General features: G+C 40.0%; 1 protein-coding gene across 1 annotated transcript in view; it reads right to left on the reverse strand.

The window, feature by feature from the left end:
• The window catches only part of LOC140238834 (SPARC-related modular calcium-binding protein 1-like), a 50,556-nt gene extending 27,391 nt beyond the window's left edge, over window positions 1-23,165 (reverse strand). Inside the window, exons 1-5 of the mRNA XM_072318766.1 lie at window positions 23,033-23,165; window positions 10,278-10,461; window positions 8,539-8,748; window positions 1,834-1,896; window positions 530-871 (exon numbers count right to left, since the gene is read on the reverse strand). Coding sequence (XP_072174867.1) covers window positions 530-871; window positions 1,834-1,896; window positions 8,539-8,748; window positions 10,278-10,461; window positions 23,033-23,149 — 916 coding nt within the window. The 5' untranslated portion in view covers window positions 23,150-23,165. The remainder of the gene's footprint in view (window positions 1-529; window positions 872-1,833; window positions 1,897-8,538; window positions 8,749-10,277; window positions 10,462-23,032) is intronic.
• Between the last annotated feature and the right edge of the window lie 739 nt (window positions 23,166-23,904).

Genomic DNA, 23,904 nt, shown 5'->3' on the forward strand with positions numbered 1-23,904 from the left:
AGAACACGTGGGTGCTATGGAATGCGATAATTGCAGGCAATATGGAGCAGTCAGTAGTCACACGGGAGGACAGTTTGGCTTATTTCAACACAGCTGTGTGTAGACTTTCACTTTCCAGGGATCGAATGCAAAGAGGGGGAAAATATTTTGGCAAAGGTTTCGAGGCCGAATTCACATGGAAGGTATTTTGCTGATCATGATTTTGATCAGGTGGGAGGATTCGATTCCGATTCAAGAGTCATAATCTAGGATATTTTCAATTCTTTACGGCATCATTATGACACATTCAAACCGGAAGACATGCATCAGCTGCACATTTTGTGGTCATAATTATTTCCTTTATTCATAAGATAGTGTGACGACATTAATGACGTGTATTGCTCATACGTTCACAAACATGACAAACATGTTACTTGGCCACACAAGCCTATAAAAGTGGGTGGGGCGATTTTGATCGGGATGAGTGGAAAGTGAAACAGGATGATGTGCCGGTCAAGTACAAGCGCCACTCACGCTGTCGCATACTCACTATTGTCGACCCCTAGGCATGACGACCACTCCATCTCGGCCAACGCATCGTCGGCATCGCGATCACACAGGTTGACGAACTCCCTCGCGCACGTCTTCGGGCGCACGATCTTCTTCATCAAACGCAAGAGTGGTCTTAATTCCCTTGCGTCGAGCCTTGCGTCACCGTTTGCGTCAAGGTCGGTAAACTTCCACTCGATGATGAGTTTTTCCTTCTCGGGACTGTCCGGGGATACCGAGCTGGCTGGGTGATCACCAGGTGGTAAACGAGCGTACTCCTCCTCGAATATCGTCTTCAAATTGGCATTAAACTTATCCCTTTTGCTCTGTTTGCATTGTGATCCTAGAAAATCCAATTGTATCGTATAAGCCAAATTTTAGGGGGATGTACCTTTTGGAGAAATATTCACATATCAATCAAAAGGTGCCATTGCACTTCGAAGTTAACTGCAACTGGTGTATTTCCTCTACAATATTTTCGTTAACAGTTCGTCAAAAGTTCCGCCAACGAACGTCAGGAGTAAAACTTACATTAACAACGATAATTTACTATTGCTTTTATTCTGTTTGTTTCTACACATTCATCAAAGAATGATGAACTATTATTTCAATTCATCAAAACGTGGAGGAATTTATCATCTTGTCATGATCCTATTGCAACCCCGCATTTCACTGCATATCATTTTTTTTTAATTGAAGAAAGATTAGTTGGAACTTGTACACTTCATTACTGTACGAAGCCAGAAGGACATTTACACAGATTAGTTGCCAATTTGAGAGAGAAAGTGTGTTGCCAATTTAGGAATCAAATATCATACCGTAGAGCCTTTGGAAAATTTAACAATCAAAACAAATTACATACAATAAAATAGGGTGCAACAATCATCAACAATATAAGAAATAATTTAATACTACCTTGCGAAGCACTATTAATCAATAGTTAAACCGATAATTACAAAGTGCAGCACCAAATCACAAAATTGTGGTTTGTGATAGTTGATGGATTAAACTGCCACGGCTGAAACTGACAGTCATTTGCTATATGCGTCAGCTGTGATACCACCTTACCTCTTTCCCGGTCGGGTCGTCGCCCAGCCACTGCCGTAGTTGTATAACTTGCTGCAATAATTGTTCGTCATCAAGACAATAATCACATGACATGAAATGAAAGAAACAGACAAAGAACGGAAAATACCACCAATGTATACAGAAAGAGAGATGGCAGAAAATGAATTAACCACATAGGGAAAAATGAACCAGATATGAGAGGAGGATAAGTTTGATGATAATTTTGATTTTACCGACCTAAGGACGCTGTGGGAGAACTCCTGAAGGGCGCTACATTGTCAGCTATCGGATAGTCCTCACCTGAGAAGGGTGTTAGGGAGAAACATGATCATTTTTTTCTTTCTTTCTGAGATGTAAAATTTGGTGAACACTATTGACTATCTATTGCATCTAAGGATTGTAAAAAGGGGTAGGCCTACCGAAACTTTGTGACAATTGTGGACAACTTTACTCGGCACCATACGTAATGGCATATACTCTGATTAGATCAGAAGACGGATGTTTGTTTTTTTTTGACTGCCCAAGCCACAGATGAACAAACAAAATGTTTAATATACATATTATATATATATATATATATATAGGTATTACATATTGGCAAAACGGCAAATACTATGAGAGAGCAGCAAAGACATTGCACATTTGTAATATCTGTTAAGTTCGTCATTGTATCTGTGACTTTAATGTAGACAATACATGGCAATAACATTTTTAGCCAGTTTTTATAAGATGATTAACATCAACGCAAAGTAAAGAGTGAGTTAATTTTTCTCCGTTTTCTTCTCTATATATCGAACAAGCGCGCGAAATATGACTTCTGGCGGACTGTTCAGTGGGGCATAGCTGGTAAATAGGATCTACTTTTGAATAGCGAATATGTAATAATCAGACTTTCTTTTCTCTTGCTATATGAATTAATACCTTCGACACACAATCAAATTCCAATATTGACCAGTTTAAAGGGTACGTAAGTTTCTTTGACTGTCTACTTTAAAGACGGTGCAAGGAGTGGTAATGTTTAGCATGCTTCCTTTCAGTTTGTTTCTGCATGGCGCGTTGAGATTGAGTCGAATAAGATCCAGGCAGCCATGTGGCTTCCATCCTCACACGGTCACATGATTGAATTGAAAAATCACTCGGTCTTGTTAAAGTTCAAGACACAATGCGAGGGAAATGACTCCCCTGATGCCAGTAATAGTAAACTAATTGCAATGTGCTGTTTGGCTTCGTCGACTTCGTGTAACCTAGCGGGTTAGGGTTCCTTGCTCTTAAATAAACTTCAATTTTCATCCGACAAGGCTTCCGTTTTAGGGAAAAGTGAAGACATCCAAACAGTTCTGAAAGAGGGAGACGAGGAGTTTTTGAGGGGAATTCATTTTTTCAACACGAGTTAAAGGAAAACATTTGCAAGGGAAGATTAAAATCATTTAAATTTTACTCTCAAGTTATACAGACAAACTCAAACAGCGGCGGAACTCTCTTGCAATCCTTTCACACACCAAACAGGAAAGCACTGATACATTTTTGACAATATTGCCCGTCTAGATTAGAGGTCTGTTTCATTTCTTCCTATTTTCTTTCCACTTGTTTCAACCATATTACATGGATTACTCGCGTAGTGCCAAAGCAAATTTGTTACCATAAAACGTCCATGAACTAAACGGAAGTACACGATGTATCACAAAATGTGCTACACGGTCTATGGTAAATACCAAGCCACTGCAAATGCTTTTTACGATTGGCGGCGAATCGCATTTTGTTTTCTTCATTCATACCCCACCGTGAAAATGCAGGGCGTTTGATCAAACCATCACCGGCTTGGATTGTTTTTCTTTATTCTCATTTGCAGGGAACCAGGATGGCGTGCAATAACTGACAAACGTATATTTACCTTGACAATAAGAAACATGGCCGGGATACGAAACGTGCTTCGCTTCGTTTCCACAGCCAATAACTCCAAGTGGCATAAATCAAGGCTGTAAAAGTCAAGCCGGGTTGTAACTCATACACGCACGTTAGATTAAAATGACCGAGAGGAAATGTGATATTATACATCCAAGGTAAGACTCTTCCAACCCCCTCCTCGTCACACTACCACGACCAGCGACTGAGGCCTCCTTCAGGGAGATGTCATGGCGGCCGTATAGTTGGCGGCAGTCTATGTAATCATAATTCTATGTGCATTATTGCTGGTGCAAAGGCATGTCTTGTTTCTGTGTCTGACTGTGTATTTGTGTGTATATGTTGTAGATTGGGGTACTTGGTACTTAGTAGAAACATCCTCCAAAATACTCCTCAGTTTATACTGGAGGTTTGTCGAGAATGGTCGATTGTCTATTCAGACTTTGTTAATATCAAATCCTGTAACCATGTTCTGAATCCATCTACAGATAACGTAGCTGCCATTGAGGTCGGTAAATGGTTCCAATCTTTAATTGTCCTTGGATAAAAGGACATGGCGATTATAATCATCATTTAACATGTGTTAAGGTGATCTAAAACATTTATAAAAGAGAATCTATGAATCGGGAGAGGGGGTGTGTAAAACGATACGAGAAGTATATGACAATAAATGATTATAAAACCAAGCAAAAGAATCACGTTCTTTTTATGCAGAATAATTTTCTCCCTGGAAGTGATGAATTCATTTTTACTCCCCAAACCCAGGTGGATAAAAGACGCAACAGTAACTGCATATCTGTGTAGAAATAGTGCAATTTTCTAGTACACAGTGATGGATTTCTACATCTGAATACGTGATCTGATTCACCTCAAGATGTTAATCCTTATGCCGAGGAGATTATATTTCCCTGGACAATTATGTCTGTTACTATAGTTACATTTGTCTACTTGGTCACCATTCTGTAAGGGCTAGGTCTATTGCTTTAACCCTTTTTGTAAAAAAAAAAATAAATAGTTTTTAGTATCCTTCGTTTAACAGCAACAGACAAAATGCAGTGTATAAATACTTGTGGTTAATAACCGACAGCAATTCGTAAAAAAAAAGGAAATCGTTTTTCAGTGAGATGTATAGGGTCCTACTCCCATTTTTCATGTTACTCGATCACATAATCTACTCCTCGACAGCATACATTATCTTTACATCATTGGTGAAAGGATCTTGCCAATTACTTATCAATCACCAACAAAATTTTTCAAACCACATAATCAACTCAAAATATGCATTGGGAATGTGCTGAAGTTACTGGATTCAAAATTCTGCTTTGAAGAGCTGGGGATCGAGCACCAGATAAAGGTGGATTAAGGACCAGTCATAAGTTTGTCTGATAAGAAAGAGCACAATTTTTCAAGCCCAGTTTAGAATTTGATCAAAATCAGATAAAATGTTCTCTTATTTTCACAAATTAGTTCTTGAACAGTCAATATGAATGCAAATAAGTGAGTTGATGATGTCATTGCCTCAAAACTTAAAACGCAATTTGCACACAAAATCTTGGAATCTCCAGGGGTTTTGTTGTTGCTGCTGTTATTGTTGTTGAAGTTCAAAGACAGTTATTTCCCAGTTTAAAATTCTATGTCTGACTATCCCTTATCAAGCCAGAAGTAACATTATATGTTACAATTTTATAGCAGAAAAAAAGAAAAATTAAAATTTTCCTTTTTGTACACGATCAACAGAAAATTGTCAGGTGATGACATCATCACCTTACTCATCTGTCTAGACATATCAACAGATTGTTCGAGAAATGTTAAACAAAAATTAGCGAAATTTCATAATTTCATAACTTCCCTAACTTTTCATCCGATTTTGATCAAATTTCGTTGTTGTGCTTACGAAGTTTTACTCTATATTTTCAGAAAAACTCTTAACCGCCCTTTAAGAAGACAGTATGATGGAGAGAAACGGAGAGAAAAAGGCGTTCTTTTGGGCGGCGGCGGAAAGTTCGCTTGGTATTTAGAATCATGCTGTGGTGGTAGACAAAACACAATAAAAGTGAAAAGTGAACCGATAAATTATTGAAAGAGGGGAATTTGATGAGTAACAGGCCGATCTTCGGATTTTGTTTCCATCTTTTCTTCACGTGCTATTGACATCTCTAAGTGAGCGATTTGTCTCTCACTGTGTCATCAATCAGCTGAAAATGGTTTCTCCGACGATCCGAGAACGATCGGTCTCCGAATGAAAAATTCACCCGACACGTTTAAAGATTGTCCACCGACGTCGACAGTTTTCATATAAAGAATTGCAAACATGGCAAAGGACTTAATCAAATTCCTGGCATGCTGTCATGCTATGGTTTCGATTTGTCACAGTTTCACACAACGTCATGTCATGAACATCGCAGGAAAAAAAAAAGAGTAGGGCCAGTTCATGAATGCTGAAGTCAAGATGAACATCATCTTACATGAAGTCCCCGTACTGAACAATGAAGGTTGGTTCCCAGCGAGTACGTACGGTGCCTAACAAGAGATGTAACATGCTGATCTGGGCTTCATTCGGGATGAAGTTTTCTCATAGCTCGTAATAACACTTGATAACTACTATGTGGTCGTGGATCCGCGAGGACGCGACCATGATGGATCTCTTCCACACTGAGTTCGTGACCGTGTGTAGCGATTTACCCCGTCTTTAATGTCGTGTATTGTCTTACAAGAATTCCAAAAACATCCCGACTCCCCCACTTGGTATCCCAAACATCCCGACATGAAAAATAAACGGGCATTGGGATCGTAATTTCTGAACTCCCTTGAGAAGAGACAGACACTGCCATGTCATGGAGAAGTCGGATTCTGGCTTATATAGGAAGAGAAGGAAAGCGGACACACGCGAGGGATCACTTGCGCCAAATGTTCTTCTTCTACTTTTCAAGCTATGATTCATCTACGTCAAGGAGTGTTAGTTTGTGGTTGCATCAGTACATGTAGTCTGAAAAATCTGCGCTCACTTACTTGTGCGTTCGAAGAAGGCATCCCCTCTTATTGAATTCACTGCAACCTATTTTTTTTTAACCTGTTGGCTCTGAGATAATTCAATTACCACATATTTTAACCAGGGCATATCTGGTTCCCGTTAAACAAGGTTCTGTCCTTTTCAGCTCGATTAAGACACATCATGACGTACATGTACGTATATATCGAAAAGACGTGATACTAACTCTGATTGTCGTAGCTAACCTGAGCAACTTGTGTCGTTTGTTGACAACACTAGATCGCATCGTAATGAAGATAACTCACATTTGTACAAGCAGCAATTGACAAGCCATATTCAGAAACATACGAGGCAATGACAATGCCTATACATTCCAACCCAATGTAATTCAGATGTCATTTTACCCTAAAAATATCCCTGTTCCTTATTTGGCTAGAACCTTTTTTTTTTCCGCGGGGCGCCGATTGTCCGGCATCAAACACCATCGGTGATGGGGATAAATTTACGGTTTCGTAAAGTAGACGTTGCAGTAATTTCTTTTTAGGAATGTTGACTGTGACCTACTAAACTTCTTCCCATTATTCTGCAATTTATGAACTGAAAAATACGTGACGACAGTCGGGTGCACATGCTGGGATATTCATCATCTCGCAGATTTCCCTCAAGTAATCCATACTTGGGCTCTGCTTGGGTTTGTCTCCCGAAAAAAAAAAAGGAAAGGAAAAGAACTGGCCTTCTTACGATTTATTAATCGGGCACCGGTGTGTTTTGAACCACGATTACCTGGTGATGGGAAAAATGTCCCGAATCGGACATTTTCCACAGACTTCATGATGTCACCCTCCCCAAGTATCTGAGATACATGAATATTTGACTTCTGTTCCACTTCAAAATCGTGCCAATGACAAGTGTGAATCAAGTATAGGGAACTGAGGTGAACAATGTTCGTTGAAAGTTTGAAAGATTGTAACTTTATTGACTTTCGTAACTGTCAACTTCCTCTGGTGTGACATTACGTATTTTTCTGTACTCTCACGACAGACCCAGAACATTACATCCATGCGTTGGTGATTAATAAACTCTTTTATAAGGCTGAGATGTTTATGAAGACTTAAGGAGCGTATTATAAGGCTGATTTCAAGTATATTTTCAAGCTTAGGTTCCTTATACTCGACACAAAGTAAGACAATCCCCAAGTTCTGTAAAGGAAAATCACACTCACAGACTCGTCTATACCCTCTGCTCTATGTGCATTACAACGAAAACCAAATGACCAATGTTGTTATAGAATACGGGGGTCACTTTGTAAAGATTTCCATTGTAACTAATTCATAATTAGTCAATAAAACCTGATTTCACAGAATGTGGTATGTTTTCATGATAACTTAACAATCTTGAAAGTTTGAATGTATTGTACCCTCCATGGTGGCCATAACAACACACACAAAAATATATGACATCATCAGCTACTTTCTCATTAAAAATTCAGATACGTTATGTCAGCGGACGGAGAATTTGCTAGCGCTATTCTCAACCAAATATTGAGAACTTTCCGCCATATTTTCATTCCTTTATTGTGTGAATTCACACTATTTAACAATGTCTGGTTGACTTTGTCGAAGGTTTCGTGTGCAGGAGAATCATTAGAGGCAATAGATGCTTATATACCTTATTACTGTAAAGTGAGAACGAAAAGAATCTTTACTTAATTTGTCCTACATATAATCTAGTTTCATAATCTCGTAGAGCTAATAATGGCTTCTGATAGATAATGTATAGGGCCCACTGGTATAGTCTGTGGAAGAAACTTGTCCATACAATCATCCCAGTATTAAAAGCTGCTGTCAAGTACAAGCTTGAGTGCATGTTTGCCCATGTGAGCAATTTACGACCAGTCGTAAACTGTTTCAACGAGGTTATAATAAAGAAGTCAATGACTATCGTAATCATTTAAACGCTCATTAAACGAATGTGATGCTATATCATTGTAATATGGTGACAACGAATCATTATGGAATCGATGGCAGAAGCCAAGGTTATGGACCACTCACCAGCTTGTCGGTCGCAAGTTGGGTTCCCTTCCCGGACCGAGGAGCCAGGGATGGGTTTGCCGTCGTCCGTTACACACCAGCAGTAGCCGATGGCTTTGTGGCATTGAACCGTGGCATAGCTGCCATCATCATTGCATCGCGGTACAAACATGGCGGTGCTGCCGGACTGTAGGCGATTCTGCGCTCTCTCTGACTGACACTTTGTGAGTTCTGAAATCCAAGTCCAGACAAAGATGAGAGGACTGTCAGACAATAATTACCACACTTTATTTTTCCTTTTTCATTACGAACAAACAGAATGCGTTTGTTGTACATGTATAACCATAATGCTCTGTAACATTTGGATGCCGATAGTCATCGTATTAAATTTCTGTTCAGTCGGAAGGATAATTAAGATCATAAGAATGAGATCATTAGATCAAAATAAATGTATGCAAATAAAGACTACCTAAAAATAGCAATATTTACCTCTCATGGGTCTTAACTCTGATAAATCGTATAGCCTCCATGACTTTAGAATTAGAGCATTAGAAAGGTTAGAAAGGTGTATACACGCCAGGTGAATATACAATGACAAAACGTTGTTAATTTGATGTCATCGCAGACATGGATATATACTCCACTTTGTAACGAATGTCCATTGCAGAGTAGCCAATACCCACGTATTACCAGTACTCCACTATCGCGCCCTCGCTGATTAGCATTTTTTTTTTTTTCGTGGAAGATCTGGCTGAAAATTCGATACGTCACCTTAGAAATATCCGCAGTTTCAAAATTAACTTCGGTGATATTGGGAGGTTCAATAAAAGATTACAAACCACCATCCGCGTCTTTTACAAAGATGGAAGGTTTATTCTCCATTTCCAATCGACTTACGGAAGGTAAAATGCAGGGGGAGACTTTATACCATGATGACTTACTTTCCATGTTGAATAGACTGACAATAAATGAGAGCAAGAAGGGCTTAAAATACAATCCCTATCTATGTAACGTTTTCTACGTAGTAACTATTCGTGGTAGTACTTTTAATACTACATTGGTTCTAGTAGTTTTCGTTGCTCTTGTTGTTTCTATTCAACTCAGCAACAGCTAGCCCATGAAATCCTGCACTGTAGAGGTCTTTTTTCTTTTAGTGCGGAATCCGTCACTCAGACAAAATGTAAAATCAACTTCAAAGATATATTCACTATATTAGCTACACTGGGATTTTAAAAACGTCAATTACTCCAGTAAAGGCATGAAGTTATTCGGTCAACGACCAGTGTTCGACAGAGAGAAACTGATTTCTTGTCATTATAGCGCAAATTGAAGAACTCCCGGAGTGCCCGTAACTTAGTGACAACATAATTTGGTTTTGAAGAATGTCAGACGAAAGTAGAGAAGCGCCTAAACCATTAAATTGCTACTAGAACCAGTGCGGAATCGCACTAGGAATGTTCATCAAAAAGGCACATTGTCATGGAATCATGGGTTTCATTATGATGCAGTCCTTCACATCAGGCATTGTGAGTGTACGTAAGTGGGCATGTTCGTATAGTATGTGTGTTGTTATTGTTATTTCTTACTTAACAATCATGTCACGGCGTATATCTTTCAAAGTGGAAAGTACTTGTTTCAGTGTCACTTGCTAATGACAACTTGGTTCATGTACAATGAAAGTGTAGAAAACCAAATTGTCCTCTTGAGGGCTTTACAAAGCTGTCCTCGGTAGTCAACGATCAATTTGTCTGTGGACTCACCTACTGCGCAGGGACCATTGTGAGCTTTTCTCACCATCCAGCCTTGACAACGGGCTTTCTTGGCCTCACACCTGGACATGTACGTTCTCCCATCTGTACCACAGAATGGTTTGACCTTCTGGCCAGAGCAGTCCCGATTACACTCAGGATTTTGTGTTTGGGTCGACTCCGGATTCAGCTGAAACTGTGTTGGATAGAACAGAACAAAAGAAAGTGATAACACATTAAGTGTAGTATTTCATCACAAGAAAATGTGTCGTCAAGTAAGTTAAAAGTATTACAAGATAAAGCCACAACTTCAATTAATGAGGACTGTAATCCACGAAGATGTTACCTGGAGAAATACAGAAACTCTGAACATTGTGGGCATATATGGCCTATATATACTTTTTATCGAAATAGAGAACTACTACAACCCGCTCACTGTGCAAAAGGTACCGTGCTCAGTACTGTGCAGAATCAATAAATATTTCTTACTAACTTGATAATTTGACAAAATGATGACACATCAGAGGTCGGAAAATGAGTCTTCTTCATCTCAGTGTTATTACAACAGGGAGAGTTGTAGTCATATGGTTAACGAAGGTACTGTAAGTGCTTTTGCATCTGACATTGTCACACGTGGCACTCTAGTCATTTGCTGTCGTTATTCTATTACTATTAGAAAGTATCTTATAAGCTATTTACGGCATTTCGAGCTTTTCAATTTCATTGGACATGTTTCTTGTAACTGATAAATAACGATACAAAGAACACAAGCATTTCTAATGACTTAACTTATTTCAAAAGCTGTACATTTTCGAACATTAAACAAAGGGTTGAGGGGTGCCAAGATTGTTCTGGGCAATAGAAGTAATTTTACTGACAGTCATGCCGACGCTCAGTCATTGTGCGGCATTGGTTCATATGCGAGATACATCAACTGAGTTCGGACAAACCCAATGAAATGATTTGGTGTGGCCATGAAATTGAAGCCAGTCACTATATGCTTTGATGTTGGCCCTGTCTTATGCGACGGTCGGCTCCCGTAGCGAAGCGGCTCGCCACAGGGCCAGACGTGGGGCAAACATCGAGAGCCTTCCCGTCCGACCAAAGCCAATTAGTGCGAGAATATGATAATTGGCCTGGTGTTATTGCACTTTCTTGAACCTTGCTTGAGCAGAAATCATGTTTTTCCCTCATCTCAATCGCAGATTCGCGTATAACCGCACCCCATAAGTTTCCCCACCGTGCAAAACCATTGAGTCTGATGATCCTTAAACGTCACAAGCTCTATTTGCGTCCACGAAGATTTTGACAAAGACGTCTCACAAGCTGACGAACTATTGCAACTTCCCCACAACTGACCACATTTCTGTAAATCCATTCATGGTTAATGTTTTTGTAGGACTTCCGACAATTTATATTTCTTGCTGAATGCATGCTGGATTCAGCATCCATGACATGAAATCCTCATTTTGATCGCATCGCTTGGATGCCGTTTAAGGTCCATGATTGTCAACAGAGGGGATACAATGGTGACCTTTCACCCAGTTACAAAAAATTGCGAGAGTTAGGGTGTGATATGGAACAACCGCTTCAGATGTCTTCCTACTCATTTTCTTTTTTTTTTAAAGATAATGTATGAGGGTTTGTTGTCAATTACACTTTATTCTGTCGACCTATATAATCATTATCATATTGTAACTATTTACTTTTTCATTTTAGATTTGAGCCATCTATAATAGATGACGTCATAAGCCTGTGATCGATTTAGATGATTTCAGTCATTGATGATGTCAACGTTTGTAAGTGGGGGCATCAAAGCAAGGAAATTTCCGTGAAGATTGGTCACATTTTGTCTGTCTTAATGCATGAAGTGTATGAAGATTCCTCGTCACTAGTCTTCATCGTGATGTCTTCATGCCAACTCCGACACACGTACACACACACACGCACACCCAGACATATTATACACACGGCGCAAGCTACTATGTGAATACTATGTGTGTGTGTGTGTGTGTGTGTGTCTCCATCTCTTGCAACGTGACTCAACTGAAATCTTGGCAACAGGTCCCACCAAAAACATTGATAGTCATATAAGAAACCATGAGAAATGGTGACACGGTTTCTCTGCCTTATACAGAAGAATGTTATTGGAAACTGTGCTTTCCTCTTTCATATCAGTCACATAAGGAATGTGAAGAGTTCATGTTTAGAAACTGACATGTGTTACCACTGGTCAAAGTACATTGAATGTAATCGAAATACATAAAATAATTCATTTCGTCTTGTTTTGTGGTTTCATATTACGCCGTAGGCTGAATATGGCCCTGGAAGATTTGGATTTCCATGTAGTGTTGACATATTTCACGGGCTCACGCCGATGTATTGTGTCTTTACTCTGTCCAGACCGCCAAGGTCACACAGCGGTTTCAAACATGTGGGACTGAGGGGTTACAGTCGTACACGCTCATTGTACTATATCTGTCAATTGAAATTCGTCATGGCTCATCTTGCGGCCACCGGGTGAGCGCAACGGGGATATGAAACAGGGTCGAGCAGCGGCAAAACGATGTGAAGGGCCTTCCAGTGGCCACCCCTCACCCTCTGCATTCATAATGATTTTACGAACAACCAGAGAAAAAGTTAACCATAGTCTTCCCCACACTACGAATGAACTTTCCCATCGTGTGGCACATATCGATACCTTCTAAGAGCGACAAGATGATCGCCATATCTTCTGCAACGACACGTGTACGCAACTCACGACATGGAACGTTAGCATCTACCGCCGATAGCACATATATAGATGATATCGACTGATAAAATTGAAAGCGTTTTCATCTATGCAAAAGATGGAATTCCATGACCAACATGCCTTGCGCATGGTTGCAAGCAGAACTAAAACAACAACAGCCAAAGTTACATTCATTCCTGCCATTCCAACTCGTCGCATTTCTTTTCCGACCCGACATAGAAGACTCGAACGCCTGCGATGACAGCCGAGAGGGGATCGACTGCATTACCGTCGTCGCCAGGGCCTAGTCTACACGGTCAGACTCAAAACTATCATATGTTGTAGTAGAAACCCAGTTAAATGTAGGCCTATACAATCTATTTTATAGTGAAGGAAGCTAAAGGAGTTATGAAAATGGTAAAATGTTACAAAGATAAACTAGCTGTTCAGACAATAACTATATTCAACGTTGCCGAAAAGCGAACATGGTGAAACACATGAAGAGGTCGCAACATGAGAGGATGTATCTGGTAGATAACTGGATGTATCTGGTAGATAACTTATGACATAAGCTTTCGACAAGGTAAACAGTTACAACCTTCGTTTCGCGAAATTGTGCTATCATAGTTTGAATGAAAATGGAAGGCATGTGACAGTCGACCGTGGCACAGTGTCTGTGCTCCTTACCTACAGTCTTTATTTTGCATTACCTCCACCTTTTCTTCATGCCCACTTCGATATGAGGGCTACTCTCATTCTCACTAAAAGCGGCACCAATATTGGGAGGCCTCTCCCTAGTTCGTCTAGATTCAAAGCGCCACGATGGATCGTTGGCCCAACATCGGTCATGTGACAGGACGCGATTGCATACGTATCTGTTAACCCTCTGCATGCCACATTAATCCCTGTCTAACTGTATGTGTTTGAAATTGGTGCACATTTGACCCATCGACACAGAAAGGGTTAATCATCTTAGCTTTGCAGAATGAAAGCTGGATGGTATTTTTGATAGCGCTTCACAACAAAGAGTTCATAGCTGCCAATTATAATCACGGAAAGCCGAAAAATTTAACTTGGTCTTCCACAACAGAAAATGAAAATTCAGCAAACCAATTGTTATTTTAGTTTTCTTTTGCAAAGCAATTGGTGAGCTGGCCTTCCTCTTTAATAATCTTACAAAAATGTCATGGACGAGGCAGATTTTATTATTAACTGGACGGGTTCCCATTGGAGGGTCACACCCTTTAAATCTTGGTTTCTCTCCAATGGTGTTCGACCCCGGCACCCGCAGCGGCCAGTCTGCATGATTTTCGTCGGCAATCCTTGCAAGACCGAATTCGCTGAATTAGCTACCACATTATTGTCCCACGGGGTTACAAGAAACGTCTTATTATCATCTTGTCTTAAATGGAGTAGCGTATCAAAACCCAAGCACTCTGTGTCACGCTCGAAGCCATTGAACAACTGGAGTACAAGAAGGTCTCTCGTGTTAAAGGTTTAAAGAGGAGCAATATAACAAATAAGGGTCCGCTCGTATATCCCTTTGAATTTAATGGCATGTACAACGAAGTGTGGCAGAGCCCCGTCACAGACGAAATCGAAAACCGAAAAGATCAAAGGCAGCTTCATCTAATTAGGTCATGAACGTTAAACATTCGAGAGAATTGAATACTAGTGCGTTGATACATAATATCCATCCGCGACCATGACCAGTCGTCGTCTGCGGAGAGGAAAAGGGATCGATGTATTTGGATTCTTGGAAGTGGCATCATGACCTAGGTTAGGAATATTAAAAGGTTTTCACCAGTGAGTCTGTCCAGAGCTGCCGTAGTCGTGTTGTCTATCTGCCTAAACTCAGAAAGTAGACCAGGGTAATCGAACAGAGTTATAGGAGACAGTTTCTGTCGGCGTCCTTTTCTCTTCTGGCGACCATCCGAGTGTCATATTGTGTCCCGCCGTAATGATTTGATTGCGTCATTACCTTATACGCCAAAGGCAATCGATATTTCGAGTACAGCGTGCTATCGGAATTCACAGAGCGGGTGAATTGGAAGGATTATCCAAGAACGTTAGTTTCATATTGCACTCATCCCGTTTCATGTTTTTACACGGCAATATTTCCGACGAGGCGCTGCAGAACCACTGGCGTCAGATATGCGGTAATTTTCGCCCCAGCAAAAAAAAAAAAAAGAAGAAAAAAAAAAGATAAGTGAGACTATTAGGCGTCTATCAGACATAGCGACAAAGAAAGGGAACGATGGTATCATCTGAATCATACAAGGGTAATTTTCATCAAAAAAAAAAAAAAAGAAAGTGAGGTCTAAACAGAATCACACTGACAGTTCCCGATATTTGGCAAAATGTCCCGACATTTAATCTTTGAACGCTGAGTGCCGTCTCCATGGGAAAAGATACTTTTCCCTTGTATAAAGCTAAAAAATACATAGGATTTATACACTGTACTTTTCAAAGCCGAACCGGAAACATTATTGGAGAATTCTTCCCGTTTTCTGTAAAATATCAGGATTTAAGCACTGCATTTCGTCAAAATGAAGTAAAAGGTTGACGGTGTGGAAAATGAGGTCATGAACTGTTAGAACTGTCTGAGCTCGAGGTCACGGCACGTACAGACAAGCAGATAGGCCAGACCAGTTACTAAAATAGTCTTCAAATTCGTGGGATGTTTCAGGCCCTGGTATACCTCGTGATGAACCTTTTGATGCACCTGCTGCTTTCACTTCAATTTCTACTTTGTCGTTGCTATGTCAGGCAGGATCACGGCATGCTATCAATAATCAAAGTGTGAAGATGTCTGCATACATGAATGTATGATAACAAACCGGTCTTTCGAAATAATGAGTGATTCTGTTTAAAGTGTTTTTCATATCATATCATATCATGTCATATATCACATCACATCACATCATATCATATCATATCATATCATATTATATCATATCATATCATATATTACATCATATCATATTACATTATCTCATATTTCTAATAAACTAAAACTTTTAATCTAACGGTCCCGAAATCAAGGCGTGTAGCTATATCTTGTGCCGATCGAGAGGTATAGAATCATACTCGAAGCTGTAGCGTGATTAGACTTCTCCCCCCTCCCCCCCCCCCAAAAAAAAGAGAAAAAACAGAAGGAAGCTCTACAAACTTAATCATTCAACCAATGAAGACTTTCATTGAGAAATATGATTCCTCTTCTAATCGTAAGGTCACAGGATGATGAGCCCGTTCACGTATAGTAATTATATTTCTCTGCGAGGAAAAAAAAATCGAAGAGTATAACTTTGGGGAGTACCGTTTCATAAACATATTTATTTTCCATTATGTATTTGAATGTTGTGTACACCTCTTTTATACAAGCCGCATCTACCAACAACTAATGCACACAGTACGAGTATCTACAAAGAAGTGATTAGTAAGCAAGGCATTAATGAACAGATTAAAAGGAGGCGATAGCCGGAAGGTTGAATCCGTTTTCAAATTGTCTCATATATCCTATATTGCGCAACCGCCTATAGCAAACACTGACACGTATCATTATCATTAATAGGTATCATAAGTGATTGAATTATGCTGACAAGTCAAACAAATCTCGCAAATTTAGCTTCTGTTGAACAGGCGCATTAGACCATTACATAACTAACATGAACATTAAATACGAATTTTACATGAGCGTCAATGTCCAACCAGGGAGGTACTACAAGCTCGCCTATAGTACCTCCTTGGTCCAACAACGAACTTCCTCTTTCGTACGAGAAGCCCCTTTGTTTGAAAACGGTTCGTTGATAGAGATAGACGAAATAAAGAATACATTCTATTCTTAGCGAAGTTTGTTGCTCAACAGGCACGTAGAAGGACATGGCAAGAGACCTATCAGATACAATTTATTTATTCTGAGGCAACAGTTGTTTTTCTTCACATTTATTATTCGCACACAGACGAATAGTAAAAACTCCCCCATATAGTCCACATTTGCCCTCAGTGCGTGTTGCTGTCTCCATGGAGCTCAAGTATAACAGTTCCTCCCAGCCCCCGCATCCTCCCAGACATACCACCAACGTCATTATTCCCCCATCGTCCCCATCCTCTTTACCATTCCCTTCGATCCTGCACAATGTTCCCCCGAACTATCATCTTGGCAACCTTTTGGGGCGAACTGGTATCAACATTGTTGGGTTCATTTGTAGTTATGATAAATGGACAGTGTCAACTCTCGGTCACTGCCATGTATACTCTGCGTTTCTTTCACACGGCCGTAGTCGTGGACACGGAGCCGCTTCACCATTTCTAAGCGAAAATTCGGCGTTTAACAAACTCTAAGTTGTCTGCAATAGCAGTTTAATAACCTATTATGGTTTTACGGAATGAGAAAGGGCGTTCTCTGTCCTAATTCAACCAGTTTTGTTGGTAAGATGATGCCATATACGAGAATAGAGTCTATTGATGTTGTGTACAGCAGACTATCCATGAGCTAAAAGTGAGTGGGTGAAAATATAAACTGAGAACCGCAACGCCACCCTGTATGGTGTAATACAATTTCAGCACAATCATTAAGAAATTAGGAGATGTTCTTGCTGTGGGGGCTGCATAATAGAAAACATAAGGTCAGACACGTGGACAATACATCGAGTGCACTCTCATTGTTGAGAAGTGTCTTGTTAAAACGCAAAGGAAAGAAAAAAAGCAACACATACAAGGGCAAACGCACTGGTCGGCAACACAGTCACACATGTCCAATTTACATCAGGGACACTGGTAATGATATGTGATTACAAGGGCTATGTGAGATAATTACGTTCCTATGCCTACTAACTAGGGATTTCGTAAAGCAAGGTTAATTCACTTATTCCTAATAAATTATACCAGTCTGACTAGATAGTCCTCTTAACCACACCCACCAAGAGGACCACAATAAGCAGGTTCAGATAAAATATGTATTCAAATTTAGGACTTTTCCCCTTGAGGACCATCGTGTCGCGGTTTACAAATCGCCTGTTTCAGCTAAATGGATATTGTCTGGAAGTCAAATTATATAATGCCATTAGTTGCTGCTACGACGGGCAAGCCCGGGGCAAGCCTTGTGGGTGCCAGGAACAACATTAATTTTGCAATTGATATTAAGGTTTACAAGAACGTGAATAACTGAGAAAACTGGCCTATAAAATACGATAAAAAAATGGGGGCAAATTATAACACCTCTGTGAGAGATTGCGGTAATAACTTGCCAGCTGAGCAACGTAATAATGCATCGAATATGGCAGTGATAACGAAAAACTTTCAGATAATGTCTCCATTTCCTGGTTTACCGACTGTTTATTCATAAATAATACCATGACTTATATCAAATGCGTTATAGGATTGTGCAGGTTGAGGGAATGCTCGTGAGGCTAGAGGGCAACAAAGTAAAACCAAAAGGAAGCAGCTTTGGCACTGTGTGTTATTAGTGTGTTATTTCAATCATTGTTGATATCATTTCAGAGTGGAACGTAAAGTGAAGGTCTCTCTAAATGGTCAACACTCCTTGTTCATTAATCAGAGAAGCAATGGACAGGACCTTGTAGTAAAAGAAAGATACCATACTCATTGTATGTACGTCTGTGACATAAAAACCAACGTGCATATACCCGTAACCGTTGCTAAATGCTACATTGCTACCAATATCAGTCAAAGTTACACCGTAGACATATTCATTTGAGATATGGGTCAATTGAAAATGAATGCAGTGTATGAGCGTAACATAGTTTTTCTGGGCTGTTTTGGATACCATCATTGATTTGTGCAATATGTCTCGTCAAAACTAAATTGAAATATATAACCCCATTTCCGTCATTCTGTAGTAATAGGTTCCAAGGGTGAATTTTTAATGACCGTGATTTCCGTGACGCATTTTTATTTCAGTTTTGGTACTAATGCCCCTTGCTGCTTGTCACTTTACTCTAGGCACTACTCTCTTAAAGGAAAATCTTACCCTTTGGGCTACACCTAACACGGTCATTAAGATGACAATGAGAACTATTTGGAACAATATGTTTCAATTTCATGCTAGACTGGTCCGCCCTTAAATAAGACCTTTTAAATGTGTGTGTGTGAAAAGTGCACCAGTGAGTTGAGGTATGTTACCCTCGTAAGCGTGGGACGGTGGGAGTAAAGTTGGGATATTTTTTTTCCTCTCTGCGGCTATTCACTTTGCACGGGATCAGCGGATAGATAATCACTGAACCCTTTTCGCCTTCATCAGAATGGGACGATAAATAGTCCGAAATGCTCGCGGGCGTGATTTTAGGAGCTGAAATCAACTTACAAAAAGTCGCTGCGAACAATTCGCGCCGCTGACAAAGGCGCGAGACAACTGTTACATTTTACTAACACTTGAGTGTTTTCATGACGAACAAACGGGGCATTACTTGTATGAAGAGTTCGATTTGCTGCGAAGCCCTGCGCGACTGATTATCCGCGACATCGTGTGTCAGGTGGATTCAGCCGATTCAGCCGGTAAAGTGAGTGTTAAAACATTCTTTTCTGCCGGCAACAAGGGAGTTCCACCCTAAGACGTGTTACCTCTTCACACTCGGAGAATTCTACCCCTTCCAGAGCTGAGAGAAGGATTGCCAATCCATAGCAGAAGTGACGGCTTATGAAAATAAAAACGAAAAACGAAAGCGCGGCAAAATATGTGTACACCTGACTCAACAAAGCTAAAGGACCTGAAAGTCCCCCCCCCCCCCCCCCTCCTTCTAGAGGAGGTTTAGACCCGGCAGAGATTCGGATTGCGTCACGGCATCACGCAATTTGTCTTATCTCGTCACAATGATTACAATTAACTTTCAAACCTCTGCCGTTTCCTTTGTAAGATTGTTGATTGTAATCATATCATCTCATATACCGTCATTCATCTTTACACAAACACGTGGTTTCTCCTCACCAACTCCTTTCCACATCTAGCTGTAGATAAACCACCACTACGCTTACGAAATGTTAACCAATCAGAAGAGGTAAATAGAATACCGAAGTGATGATGTCACAGTCTTTTGTTATAGCTTTGGTTGGAACCAGGTGCGAGTATGATTATTAACAATAGTGTTCACAGATATTCGGGCCAGGTGAGGTTGTTTAGAACCAGTTTCCATGGCGATGAATGGCTATGACTTACACTGTATGGAGGCTGGAGAAATCCGTTTCGAAGGAGCTGGCTTGATCTTTTGTGATGGTGATACTACGACTATTGTACATGCACGCCATTGTGAGATGGATTCCGTTTCAGAAGACGATGAATCTTTTGGATTGACAACGAAAATTAGAAGACCGATCTCGTATGGCAGGACATTTTCAGTAAAATAATTTCATCTGTATAACGGGGGTAAATGAAGCCAAAACATAGCAGTTTCCCACGGATTGATTTTTGGATGTATCCCTTTGAGGCTAAGCGTCGTTCAAACGTCAGTGACGTTATACCATCAAGACAATAAAAAGAAATAAGGAAGAAAAATATAATATAACGACATTATGATATCATCAGATATAAATATTAATTGGCGGTTTAATAATTTTGTTGTTGGTGTCGGCTTCCTTGGTCAGATGATATCTCGAAGAAATTAAGAAGTTAAGTTAATGTAGGTCAGATCCACTGAATATATCTAGACATTTTTGCGTCCATCATATAACATTTACATGAGAAAAACACATGAGCAAAGATAAGGAACACATATCAAAACAAATGATATAAATCTTTTCTTTCCCACAGGGAAGCCAGAAGTTGGTTTAAGTCAGAAAAAATAAAATCTGTATTGATGCTCGTAATGCATGTGTAACATAACTTCATATTTTCATTGATTTTTTTTTTCTCGTATAACCATTGACTGAAAACATTTGAACTGAAACGTCAGCAAAATATTCCAGGTGCGAGAGTGAAGTACCGTCCATCATTTTATTCTATGTTTGGTTCAATTTGAGAATGGTACAATAATTTAAACCCATTTGCTGACTCTTTATTCTGTTGTTTATTTGGAAGATATTTCTATAGTACGAAATGCAATTTTCCTATTGGACCATCATATTACTGGATGTCTTGCGTTTCAATGTTCACCACGCATTGAATAGCGTCATAGCTACATGAGGTTCGCCAAGAGTTCACGGGGCGGTCCGCGGTCACAAAAATATGTGCTCTGAAAATTATGAATGCAAGCAGAGAGAAAAAAAAAATGGATGTTCGCAAATTACGGAATGAAATGGGAGTTGAATCATCACATTTTCATGCACAAAATTAGTTCTAAATAGTTGGTATAACCACACTAGTATAATGAAACATATCGTGTGTTTTTGTTTTTTGTTTGTTCGTTTTTGTTTTTTTTTTTACATCTGTGGACAGACTACAGGGAAAAAGACTTTGGAATACCTTAATTTGATCCCATGTGTATGAAAATCTAAATTTAGTATCTCATGATCCCATATAATGTCAGTAGATAGGAATATACTTCAAAGCTTCTCGATACTGATAGGTCATTCACTGAGACAATAAATGACGAGTATCTTTTTATGCCTAGGGAGGAATTTTTTCGTCATAAACGCTGATTTTTGACAATATTGATATCATTCTTACATTCTGACACAAGAAGTCATGTAAGATAATTAACATGACATTACCAATTGCGTAATCATCGGAAGAAGCAATGGGCGCTTTAACTATTCACAATGACATCACGTGTGTCCAGTAACCTAGCATCTTGGACGTAGCCCACTTAGAATGGTTCTTTCTCCCCAGTCTCGTTCGTGTGGGAAGAATGTCCTGCTTTTACCTATTCATACTTTGGGGACAATACCCGCTTGACCATTAACTGAGGGACGCAAGAGACACTAACTACTTTGTCGAGAAGGAGCATTCTTCCAGTACATGATGTGTCCTTCCGCAATTGTTATACTCATTGCAAGAACTCAAAGTAACCATTCATGGTATACCTTAATGACATCGCGAGGAAACCAGCCTGTTTTGACTGCGAACTGCATGCAGTAGCAGTTTGCACTGTTCACCTACGCTGCCTGCTTTTTCGATACTTTTTGCAAAGACGCCTCTGCTTTGAACTCAACTCGACAACAGATAACTATTCGAATAGATGAGCGAGAGCGCTCACTCCTATTGTTTCTCGACAATAGCAGCCACGAGAGAACCGAAGAAGTGCAGACCCTCATCGATTATCCGGTAAAGAGGAAATAATGGAAATAATGTCACCTTCTCTAAAGAGTTGCGGTCATTCGATTACACTCATTAAGGAGTTGGTATAATCTCTCCACCAATTACAAAGTCTAAGAATTTAAGGGAAAAAAAAAGGTTCAATGACTGCAGGCAGGGTTCGACACACTGTGTCTTGTTCAACGTAAAATATCGATATAAAGGCTGCTCACAGGGCAAAAGAGCTCATGAATTTCAAGCAGACATGATGCTGTGTATGGTTCCACCAAGACCAAGACTTACCAAGACTGCGACAGAAGGGGGGGGGGGTGTTTCGCTAAGAACTTAAGTCGATATTAAAAGTTAAGACCGACTTAAAATCATGGTATGTCTCTGGTTTCCCTGTTCAGTTTTATTAGCCTTGCAGAATCAACTTCAAAATTGTTATCAAATTTCACAGAAAACGATCCGTTATCACTCATTTTATTTTGTATAACGGCTGCATGAAAACGTCTTCAAAATATTCATTTTCATTAAGACTTTTTATCACCATTGAAGACATACACAGTATATCATAATGTTAAGTTGATCTTCACTTTTTAGATTTGTTTCGTTGTGAAGTACCCCAGGTACTGTACAAATACACCATTGTCATTGATGTGGAGATAACACTTCCATCAAAATAGGGAGAAAACTTAATTTAAACGCACGATACCGTTCATTCAGAGGATATTACATGCACTTCTATTGTTAATGCATGCATAAAAATAGCTCTAAGGAAAACATATTTCTGTTCATTAGAATAATATAGAATTTGGATCGATTGCGACGGCAAAATGACAGACTTACCCTTGTGGCAAATGTAACGCTGGCATCTGAAAGTAGAAATAGTACAGCTAGAATTGTGACCGCAATTGTGCGGCTGTTCTGCCTGAGTCTATGTTGTAGAAAACAAGAAGGATCCATGATTGGTGCAGGGATATTTAGCTCAGGGCCTTGCGATGTCTAAAATAATCCTGAACACTATTATAGGTATGAAAGGCAGTACTGTAGTGTACTATGTGGTGGAAAAGTTCCGAACGCCAGTAGCCGTCAGTTTCCACCACACAAACGCCGCAGCTGAAATCAAAATAATATCGCCAGTCAGAACGAGCGATACCCTGTCGTCCGCGATAGCAAAGCTCAAGTTGGTCGATGACGAGTATTCATGCTCTTAGAGGGAAAAAAATAGTGATTGTTTCCGAATAGATATCCTCTTAAAACGGAATATGATTGCGACCTAAGAACTGATGACACAATATTCCTTCATGATAGCTTCCTGGTAAAATGAATTAAAAAGGATTTAACAAAACGAGCAGATGAGGAGCAGGAAGGGCTTGTGCAAGAAAACTTCCCACGTCTCGACTGTCCGACTCGAACCCGCTCTCAGGAACACGACAATCGCCGCATCGTCTGCTCAAATCCCGGGCTCTTTCTTGCGCTTCGCCGGTACAAGGCGATTTGACAGCGCGCGGCGTTACGTGCACAGCAAACCAAGTCTTTTTTAACGGGACTTTCTGATTGGCTGTTCGAGGAGCTCGTCGTGCAAGACCAGCCTCGTTTGGACTGGCCTTTCAAAATGTTGGTACTTGAAAAAAGAAAGTGACACGCTGCATTCTCAAGGTTCAAAAGTACTGAAGGCTTTTGATTCTCTCAAGGAGGTATTCTCATGTTGACTGTGA

This window comes from Diadema setosum, chromosome 1 (assembly GCF_964275005.1).
Source record: "Diadema setosum chromosome 1, eeDiaSeto1, whole genome shotgun sequence".
Classification (NCBI taxonomy): domain Eukaryota; kingdom Metazoa; phylum Echinodermata; class Echinoidea; order Diadematoida; family Diadematidae; genus Diadema; species Diadema setosum.